At 45.3% G+C, this 11,019-nt stretch overlaps 1 protein-coding gene across 3 annotated transcripts in view; it reads left to right on the plus strand.

Annotated features, from left to right (window-relative positions):
• XRCC5 (X-ray repair cross complementing 5) overlaps positions 1-10,544 on the plus strand; it is an 87,862-nt gene extending 77,318 nt beyond the window's left edge. For all 3 annotated transcript variants that reach the window (XM_079782329.1, XM_079782328.1, XM_079782330.1), the window contains exons 20-21: positions 7,928-8,002; positions 8,761-10,544. In XM_079782329.1, coding sequence (XP_079638455.1) covers positions 7,928-8,002; positions 8,761-8,775 — 90 coding nt within the window. In that variant the 3' untranslated portion in view covers positions 8,776-10,544. The remainder of the gene's footprint in view (positions 1-7,927; positions 8,003-8,760) is intronic.
• The last annotated feature ends 475 nt before the right edge of the window (positions 10,545-11,019 follow it).

Genomic DNA, 11,019 nt, shown 5'->3' on the forward strand with positions numbered 1-11,019 from the left:
GCAGATCTGAAACTTGTCGGGCAGGCCAACAAGCTGGAAACTCAGGCAGGATTTCTATTTACAGTCTTAAGGCAGAATTCCTTTAACTGATTGGATGAAGTCTACCAACATTATTGAGGGAACCTTTACTTTAAGTCAGCTGATTGTAAATGTTAACCACATGTACAGCAACATCTAGACGGGCATTTGACAAAGCAGCTGAGCACCATGGCCTAGCTAAGTTAACACTTAAAATTAAAATTAACCACCACATAGCCTGAAGGCTTGTCAATCAGTTTTTGCTAAACAAATAAAATTAGTCAATACAAATACTTTAATTTTAGTCACTATTGCATTAAAATATCTATTATCTAGGTGAGACTTGAGTACATATTACAGTTATTAGAAGAAGAAGGGACACTGATCTAAAAGGGTAGTTTTCCTCACGGAAGTGTCACAGCCCAGTGGATCCAGTGCGTTAAAGTTAAAGCAGAGAGACACCTGGAAGGGGATCATATGCTTCTTGCAAATTGTCTGAGGCTTGTTCTGTGTTGCCTCCCCATCAGGAATTTTGCTGTCTGATAATGTAGCTATAGAGAGGAATTTCAGTTAATGACTATGTCTGGGTTGGTGTCCTCACATGATTCTAATATCAGCAGAACTGATTTCAGTTGGTTGTAATTCTGAACACCTCATCCTTGACTAGAGAGAAAACATGGTGGACAGTAGAGTCGAGTCCAGTATTCAGACTCCCCTGTGCACACTGGCTTGTTTGCAAGATGATGATTCTGTACCTGCTTCAGTGTCATATGAACCTTTGTTTTTCAGGGTGAAGATTTAATCTTTTGTATTAGAAATGTTTTTAAATGGCACCTGTTGGTTTTTGAAGAGAAGTGTAGAAGTGAGAGTGCATATACAGACAATAATGAGGAGAACTACTGAGAGAGATTCTGGCTCATGGCAGCTGGTTCCTTGTGGGTTTTGTGTGTGTTTTTTAATTCTCACCCAAAGATATGTTTTTATTGATTTTAGAGAGAGAGGAAGATAGAGAGAAACATCGATGTGAGAGAGAATCATTGATCAATTGCCTCCCGTAAGCATCTCAACTGGGGATCAAACCACAGCCTAGGTATGTGCCCTGTTTGGAAATCAAACTGGCTACCCTTTGGTGCACAGGTGCATTGTTAGTTTCTAGTTCTACGGAGGGATAGGACTGGAAATTTCTGGCAGGGTTTCCTTTCCATTTTAATGGGAGAGACATGCGTCAGTTATTTCTCTTAGCCAGGTTAGGGAAGTATGGTCACTTTTGACTGTGTACTAAAATAGTCATTTATGCTGCCTTTATTATGCAAGTGTTTTAAGTTTGGTCACTTTTCAAATAATCAATTAAGGAAACTTGAGTATAATTAGTGAGGTTGAAGAGCAATCTTCACAGTGCATTTATTTTTTTTTATTTTTTTTAATAAATCTTTATTGTTCAGATTATTACAATTGTTCCCCCTTTTTCTCCCTATAGCTCCCCTCCACCCAGTTTCCACCCCACCCCATCCCCTTATCCCCCCACACTGTCCTCATCCATAGGTGTACGATTTTTGTCCAGTCTCTTCCCGCACCCCCCACACCCGTTTCACCCCGAGAATTGTCAGTCCACTCCCTTTCTATGCCCCTGATTCTATTACATTCACCAGTTAATTCTGTTCATCAGATTTTTTATTCACTTGATTTTTAGATTCACTTGTTGATAGATATGTATTTGTTGTTCATAATTTTTATCATTGCCTTTTTCTTCTTCTTCCTCTTCTTAAAGAATACCTTTCAGCATTTCATATAATACTGGTTTGGCGGTGATGAACTCCTTTAGCTTTTTCTTATCTGTGAAGCTCTTTATCTGACCTTCAATTCTAAATAATAGCTTTGCTGGGTAAAGTAATCTTGGTTGTAGGTTCTTGCTATTCATCACTTTGAATATTTCTTGCTACTCCCTTCTGGCCTGCATAGTTTCTGTTGAGAAATCAGCTGACAGTCGTATGGGTACTCCCTTGTAGGTAACTAACTGTTTTTCTCTTGCTGCTTTTAATATTCTCTCTTTGTCTTTTGCTCTTGGCATTTTAATTATGATGTGTCTTAGTGTGGTCCTCTTTGGATTCCTTCTGTTTGGGGTTCTGTGCGGTTCCTGGACTTGTAAGTCTATTTATTTCACCAAGTGGGGGAAGTTTTCTGTCATTATTTCTTCAAATAGGTTTTCAATATCTTTCTCTCTCTCTTCTTCTGGCACCGCCATAATTCTGATGTTGGTACACTTGAAGTTGTCCCAGAGGCTCCTTACCCTATCTTCATATTTTTGGATTCTTTTTTCTTTTTGCTTTTCTGGCTGGGTGTTTTTTGCTTCTTTGTATTTCAAATTTTTGACTTGATTCTTGCTATCCTCTAGTCTGCTGTTGGATCTCTGTATATTATTTTTTATTTCAGTCAGTGTATGCTTAATTTCTAGTTGGTCCTTTTTCATATCCTCGAGGGTCTCGCTAAATTTATTGGCTTGAAAAACCTTATAACCATGGTTTTGAACTCTATATCCTGTAGTTTGCTTTCCTCCATTTCTTTCATTTGTGACCTGTTTCTTTGTCTCCACATTTTGGCTGCTTCCCTGTGTTGAAAGAGTGGCTTTGTGTGCTAGGTGTCCTATAGGGCCCAGTGGCTCAGCCTCCCCAGTTACCTGAGGTAGACACTCTTGGTGCACCCCTTTGTGGGCTGTGTGCACAGTCTTGTTGTAGTTAAGCCTTGATTGTTGTTGGTATCACTGGGAGGAATTGACCTCCAGAACAATTGGCTGTTAGGATCAGCTGTGTCTACACTGAGAGAACTTCTGTGCTGGAGACACCCTTATGAGGTAAGACTTGCTTCAGTGGGGCTTTGGTGCTCACTGAGTCTGCCCCCTGAGTGTGTCCCTTATGGATCTGAGGAGTTGTAATCTGGATGGTCCCACTCTGACCACTGGGTACTAATTTAGCCTCTGCCTGAGGCCACCCAGCAGGAGCTACGGAGAGATCTGCAGATTCCTCTTCTTTGTTTGGGTTTTGGAGGTGCCCAGATGAGACCCAGCTGTGAAGCAATGCAGGCTGCTATGGGGCCTTGGGCCTTCTTTTGGATGTTCTGAGTCTCTCTGACTCAGCTGCAGTTTGTTAGTTAATTTTAGATTTCAAAGGACCAGGCCATTCATATGCAAAAGCCTCTGTGCACACTTGGGTGGGGCGGGGTCTCAGGGCGGAGCAAACAGCAATGGCTTCCCGTCAGCCCTGCCCTGAGAGGCCCCCGGGTCTCAGTGTCCCTCGATAATCACTGCAAACATCTCTGAGAGAAAGCTGCCCTTGAGTTCCGCCCGCTGCCAGACAGTCCAGTTTCTCCCCATATGAGTTGGGTCCCTAGAGTCTCGCCCGGAACTGGAGTTTAGAGCAGTCGCGAGCTTGTGTCTCCCTGCGGATTGAAAAAGCCAGCCGCATCCTCAGTTGCCAGCCCTCTCCACGCACGTGCCTCCGTACCTCTGCCTTTACTTCTGCATCTCCTCTGAGTCTCAGTGTGCTTTTCTCTTCCTTTCTAGTTGTAGAATTTCCACTCAGCCAGCCTTCCTGTGGTTCTGGATGATGTCCGTTTTGTCTTTTAGTTGTAGTTTTGAAGTAGTTGTGCGAGGCAGCAATTTCAGGTGTATTCTAGAAATGTGTGGATGTTTGGATTCTTTGAGAAATGTAGATAAGTCAGCCATGCTGCAGAAATGGAAAGTTCTTCCATGACTTTCTATTATATCTAAAGTTAGATATAAGTGGTCACTTTCTTTTAGGTATACCTATACTCTCACTGCATTTTGAAGCCTCAACAAAAATATTACCACTTTTACATTCATTTTTATTGTTATTATAACCTGTCAATTCTTTCAGTGCACTTTTTTCTCTTTCTGGTGGTTATTCTCAGACATGCCATTGACATTTGATGTTTGGTAAAGTCTTAGCCAGCTCTTATTGCCCTTCATCCGTCAGTTTATCCTCTGGGTGTGGTGGTGGGTAGGGGTGGCTGTTTATCCTGGCAGGTTCCAGGAGCATCTGGGAAGTCCTTTGCTCCAGGCCACAGTCAGTAAAGCTCAGTGCCTTGTGAAAGGTCAGGATAGGCTGGTTCCCACTTGAAGTTTATCTTCTTTATCTTTTTTAGATTTCTTCTTGCTAGCTGTGTTAGGGTGAGAACATGCTTCTCAACCAGGAGACATTTGGCAGACTAGACACATTTTTGGTGGTTACAACAGAGGGTTCTTTGAGAAATGTAGATAATGTGTTACTGGCTCCCAGTGGGTCAAGTTTTGAAACATCCTACAGTGCACAGGACAGCTCCACAACAAGGAATTATCTGGCCCCAAATGTTGATAATTACACTGTCAAGAAGCCCTAGATTAGAAGAATCTAAACAAGCCAAGTTCTTAACTAAGGCAAGGACATTGGCTTATGTTGCATAAAATTTTACTCAGCTGGAAAGAATCCTAATGATCTCTTAGCTGAGTTTTATTTTTTAAACTGAACGCTTACAAGGGAGCCTGATATGTGGAACAGGTAAAGGTGGTGCTCCTCAGTTGATAGGAGTGGCAGATCGGGAGCACCTGTGCCCAGGGGGCAGAACCTGAGAAATACTGATCTTGTGCCAACTCTGTATTTTATGGATGAAGAAACTTAGGGCCTTGAAAAGTAAAATGATCTGTCTGAGATCTCATGGTAAGTCATTGCCCAGGAAGCCAGTTGTAGGACCACCCCCAGTCCTCCATTCTTTCTACCCCATATTAAAAACAATGGGGAAGGGGATTAATCCCAATGGCTTTTGGACTATCATTTCTCTTGGAATTCAGAGAGGCTGAGCTAGTCTAAATAATTATTTGGTACAAGTTCTATTGTGGGGAGGAGGATAGCTTTTTAGCACTTGCTTTCTTACAGCTGCCTAATTTAGCTTTCTTTACTGTTGTTGACATTTATTGCTTTTATACATCTGGATTATGGGTATATAATCACCTGCTGATGTTGGAATCAGCCCTATGGAAACCATGTGCCTTTGATTTGGGGATTGGTGAGAGTCTGAGCAGAGGCTGTTAGTTTCTAGTTCAACGGAGGGATAGAACTGGAAATTTCTGTACAAAGGTTATTGATTCCATTTCTCTGCTTGGGGCCAGGATTGTATTTCTGTGTACCTGACAAGTAACAGTTTATCCATCTCCTAAAGATCTCCGAGTAAGGACACTCTGGGAGACCCAAGTGAGTGACGGTGGTCTGAGGAAGAAGGAGTGTGTCACCCACGTGCCCTTTCTATTTATTTTCTACCTTTTCAGCATCTTGCAGAGGGAAAGAGCACAACAAAAGATGAGAGTTGATGCCTACCCATTTTGCTGCCTTCAGAGAATCTGTTGCTTTTATTGAGAAAGCAGGCCCACCCTTGAATTCTCTGCTCTGTCTCTCACCTCCTTGTCACTGTGCAGCTTGGAAATCACTGGTAGTTTAAACCTCTGATGAGGAGGAGTGATACATGTAAGAGATCAGCCTTGCCTGGGGCTTTGGGAAGGATAATGGACGGCAGCCCAGCTTTTAGCCACAATTTGCTTACGCAGAAATGTTGAGCAGCTCTATCAGGACACTCACTTGCAGATGCTCCGCACTGGATGGAGATGAAAGTTTGTTTGCTGCTGTTCCTCTCTTCCTAGGAATTTGGCCTAGTCTCAGAGATGTGCCATTTGTGTTTAATTATATAGATCTCCATCCTACTGTGCAGATAGTCCTGTCTCAATTTATCCTCTAATTGCAGCGTGAAAGGGGCTTTGCAGGTGGGGAGAGGATGGTAATATGGATTTTTTAGGGCTGTGTGCCAAAAAACATGAGGGATTTTCTGGTTTCCTCAGTAAGCACCCACCATGGACCAGGTTCCTAAGGGGTAATGGAAGATGCAGTGGCCGGTGGAGCCTTTGGCCTGCAGTTTGTCTGTATTTGGAAGATGCTGGGCATTTGTGGCTTCACAGAGGTTTAGAGCAAGACACAGCTCTACTTTTTATTCTCTTCACCCAACCAGATATCTTATCCTTTAGCCATTAAATTACTGACACAGGGGAAATGAGAAAAGAAACAAAATAAAAATCTTTTTTAATAGTTATAATAATTAGAATCTTAAATAAAGATTAATTTGGGAATCTACGATAGAACAGAGTATATAATCTTTAGACATAAACCATATGCAAATACACATGTAGATTTCTTATTTATCTGTATTTGACCCTCAGATATCTTCATTAATAATTAGCCAGAATAAATAAATAGGATTAATGGTATGGAAGCTGCATTACAGTTCTGTTCTAGACTGTACCCCTACTGCTAGCATTTTCTATCTTTCCCATTGACTGTAGCACTGAACACAGTCCAATTTAGGGTCAACAAAGGGCAATGGAAAGATCCATAAATGTCTTTAGAAAAATGTAAATCCCTTAATCTCTCGGTCTGACTTGAAGATAATGAATAGTGGGGTTGCTTTGACTGTGGGTTACAAGTTCAGGGGAGGTTGCATGAAAAACAAGCTGCCACGGCACTGTCCAGGGTGCTGACAAGGGCACCGCCCAGTTCTGCACTGTGCCCATTTGGTTAACTGTGTGGGAGTTTTTGCCCGTGGGGAATGGAAGGCGTGCAGCACTTGCTTTCTAAGACTTGCTGTGCACAGCCTCATGTTTAAAGGGTGACTTGTTGAAGAGACATATTTTGAGTCTATAAGTTTTAGGTTTCAGGGGCCTCAATTATATCCATTGCACCATAAAAATAACAGGAATGTACACATAGGGAAAGCAATTCTTGCATTTTTTCATGTTGAGGAAGTGAGGAAAGTACAACTACACTGCTCCCTCTTGGGTGGAGGCAGCTGCAGGAGAGCAAGAGTGGGCGGGCGGGTTTGCGCACCACACGCGTGCTCTGTGTACACTGACCCGAGGAATGCTGATGGGATGCGTGCTCACCTCCCACCTCCCCTTTTAAAAGCACTCGCTCCTGCAGGCTCGTCTCTGCTGCCATTTTAAGTACTTAACGCTGCCAGAAGATCACTTCTTGTGTTAGCATAGATAAGTGGTTGATAAAACCTAGCTCTTAGATGCGGTTACCACGTGCCTTGAAGAAAAAGAGTCCCCACTGCTATCTCTCGGAGGGACAGGATGAGAGCAGGGGTGTGCAGATCATTTTCAAGGGCTCTCATTACCCTTTTAAAGTCTGAGTTTTATTACCAGATTCTTGCAGACTTCTTTTCAGGCCCTGGCTTTGCTGTGGCTCTGCCTTTCAGAAGCTTCAGGTCTGGAGCGTGGCTGCTGAGCAGACGGATACACAAGAAGTTTTCTCATCCACTTATTTTCAAACAGTTTCTAACACAAATGTGTTTCCAGAAAATGAATTGAATAACCTCCAAGCTCACCCATTTATTTGTTTCATATCATTGACAAGAAATTCTTCCTTTTACCTCTTTTGCCCAAAGAGGAGAGGAGTTGGAGAATAGCGGATTATAATCTTTAAATCTGACCCTTTATTTTTATGATCCCTTCAAAGGAGACCAAGGCATACTGGTTTAGGGAGTTTGGTTCTTTTCTTAACCCTAATGACACCGCACATCTCCTCTGGGAGCACAAGTGGGAACATCAGGCATCTTCCCTGCCTGACGTGGGACTCCACAGGGTCACTGTCTCCCTCTTCACAGGCACTTTCTTGGTGACTAGTTAGTGTGGACAGTTCAACCTCAGAATTAGTCTTTCACCCAGAGACAAACAAAGGAGCAAATAGCGAGATGACGCTTGTTGGGAGCCATCAGTAGCAGGTCTCAGGTTTGCCTGTGGCCCTGCTAGCGGTTTGTATCTTCATCTCAAGAGGAGGAATGTCATTTGGTATCATGACTGCCTTTATATTCACAGTTTCTGGCCCCCAAAGAAAATCCAAATGAAGAGAGAGCAGCCCTCTTTGAAGAAGGTGGTGATGTGGATGATTTAGTAAGTACTTTCACACAAATGGGCTAATCTTGGAAGTCGTCTGACCTGTGAGTGTAGCACAGAGGCTGCTGGTCATAGCCTCGTTTCTTACTTGTGCTTTCATTCCTAACACACCGGAAGCTCCCACACTGTTATTTGTTGCCATCATAGATTTAATCAGGTGATTTCATAGTGGGAGTCCCTGTGCTCAGTGGTTTTAGTGACATAGTTCATCCAATTTAATCCTCCTCTTTGAAGGACTAAGAGAGCCGGGGAGGCTACTCCTGTGATAGCAAAATGACCCAGTTCCTGAAATTGCTCTCAGCCTAAGTAAGCGATACAGCGTGCGATTTGTGTGGGTTGACAAATAAAAAAACAGCCTTTAAGAAGCCTAATTCTTAAATGTTCTCACTTAACTTCATGTAAGCAAGACAGGCTGGCAGGCATTGGGGGGTTTCTGGACCTCCTCCCATTGCGGTGCCTGGGGCTGTGTACAGGTGTTGGCCTTTGTGCCCATCTTTCAGGTGTGGGAACTTTCTGCCTTTAAGGCTCACATGACATGACAGCCATCCAGTAACAGCTGTCAGCTTTCCGTGGAGAAGCTCTTAGCATTACAGTGAGGAGATACTTGGTATTTAACTCCTGAAATAGTTAGTGGTGGACAAGAATGCACGTCAGTGCGTGTTGCCAGCGAAGAGAGCCATCGTCATTAAACTCACCAGAGCAGCAGTGGCCTGCAGTGGCCCAGCTCCTTTCTGAACATGTTGTTCCTGTTGCAGCTGGACTTGATTTAGGTCCTGGACGTGTGGGGATCGACACGAATCGTCATTACTGTCGTGCTGAGACCTCTACACCGAACAGCCTGGAGGGACCGAAGCTCTGGAGACAGTCTCTGAGGTTGCGCAGAAGGAACCTCCTAATTCTTTGTGTAATGAGCACATACACATGAGGGATGTTTAGACCCGCACACGTTTATAAAGTGTCCTTGTTTTCTGATTGCTGTGTTGTTGCTTGTGGTCTTACTGATCTCCGTATATAGCACATGCGCTTTGAAGTTTCTGGAAACGGGCTTCCTGCTGACCTGGGGCGTTGGTAAGGGTGGCAGCCCTCATGAAGCTCTCTCATCGAGAACCACGGCAGGCCTGGGTGAGTTTCTCAGCCCTCGCAGGAGGTGTGGTCCATTGCCTGTCCCTCTCAGCAGTCACAGCTCACGCTGATCACGGATGCCCTTCATTTCCTACAACAGAAAGCTGGGTCTGGAAAGCGTTGGGTAGGGTAGGTCCTACCCATTTCTGTTTTTATGTAAGCCTTTTAGTCCCACCTGTGCAGGTGGTTTTCCATAAGCAGGTGGGAGGGGAAGCAGTCTCCTGCGTACCCATTCTAAGCAGCGAGTGACGGTGTCCTCACGGAGAAAAGATGCTCTTTCGGCCCTCTGACGTGTTAGTGACCCCCCCCCCCCCCAAAAAAAAAAAAGAAATTCACCACAGTAGTTAGGATTTTATCATTTCACTAGAGGCCCGGTGCACGAAAATCATGCATGGGGGGGGGGGGCCGAGGGGGGAAGGTGTTCCTCAGCCTGGCCTGCACCCTCTCACAATCCGGGACCCCTTGGGTAGGGTCCCTAGGCCTGGCTGGTGATCAGGGCCTATTGGGGCTTTCCTTCCCCCGGCTGCTGGCAGCTGGCCCCGCCCCCACTGCTGCCACTGCTTGCCATCTGTGCGGCACTGCCCCCCCCCCTCCCGCCACTGGTTGCCTCCTTCTGCGGGTGACAGGCAGGGGTGCGATCGCTTGGCTGGCCTGGGCCTCCCTCTGCAGGGTGATCGCTGGCTGGCCCCGCACACCCGCCACAGCGTTGCTGGCCGGTGACCTGAGCCTCTCTCTGAGGGGTGATCATACATCCTGTGTGAGTGGAAAGGGTCAGGCTGCTGAATTGTGAAGAAAAAATCTGTGTCTGCATTTATTGAGAATGTGGATATGAAACAAACTATAGAGTGTTCCATAAATGTTACCTGTTATTGATATGTATGTGTCTTTGTGTCCTATTCATGAATTCTTATGTTTTGAGGAAAGAGACCACATGCATGGGCAGTGTCTGATCCCAGACATGTGGCCTGTCTTTTCATGTTGCCTTTACGGCATTGTGTGGGGCACTGCTTCACCGTGACACACCCTTCCCTCTACCTCCTGCCTCAGCCACGTACGTCCCTCTTGGACCCTTTGAAAGTGCTTCCAATCAGCCACCTCCTGTCTTCTGCAGCCCCCTGCAGAGCTCTTGTCTGTGTTGTCTTTGCCTGTGCCCCATGGAGCAGGAAACCCCATCGAGCCAGGTAACCAGAGGGCTGCAGGTGTGCAGGGTGCCTTTGAGCTCCCTGCAGCTCTGCCTGGATGCTGGGGCCCACACTTGGTGAGAATCCCAGAGGCTTCTGGTTGGGAGGCTCAGGCAGGGCTTCACATCCCAGACATTGCTCTACATAGAATCACCCCCGGAGCTTTAAAAACTACTGCTGCCCAGGTCACAGCCTGCTGATTGGGTCAGAAAGTGGGAGCCGGCATCAGTAGTAAAGATCCCCAGCTGATTCCATGTGTGACCAAGTCTGGGCACCATCTCCTGGTGTTTCCCTCCTACTCTGGGCAGTATTTCCCTCTGTGTGTCTGGTGAGACACGGGCAGAAAGGCTGTCTGGTTGCTCCTCCTGGGTAGCTTGGAGGCTGTGGTCTCTGCATCTCAGGGCTGCAGGGGACAAAGCAAGGATTCTTCCTTTGTCCCTTTCCCGCCTCACCGCTCCCCTTTCTCTTTTCTCCTACCAAATTAAGTCCTAGTCAGTGAGGCAAGAGTGCTCAGTGCACAGAATTAAACAATAACCTCCAAACAAAGCAGAGGGAAGTGTCCGTCTGGTCCTGCCTTGTATATGTCTTTTCTGACTTTTTAGGGCCGTGTAATGAAGGGCTCTTAACCCTTTGCACTCGCTTGCTTTTTTCTCGAGCTGCTACCGATGCTAACCGTGTCGAGTCACACTCGACATCTGAGTGCAAAAGGTT

This window comes from Cnephaeus nilssonii (assembly GCF_951640355.1).
Source record: "Cnephaeus nilssonii genome assembly, chromosome: 10".
NCBI lineage: Eukaryota > Metazoa > Chordata > Mammalia > Chiroptera > Vespertilionidae > Cnephaeus > Cnephaeus nilssonii.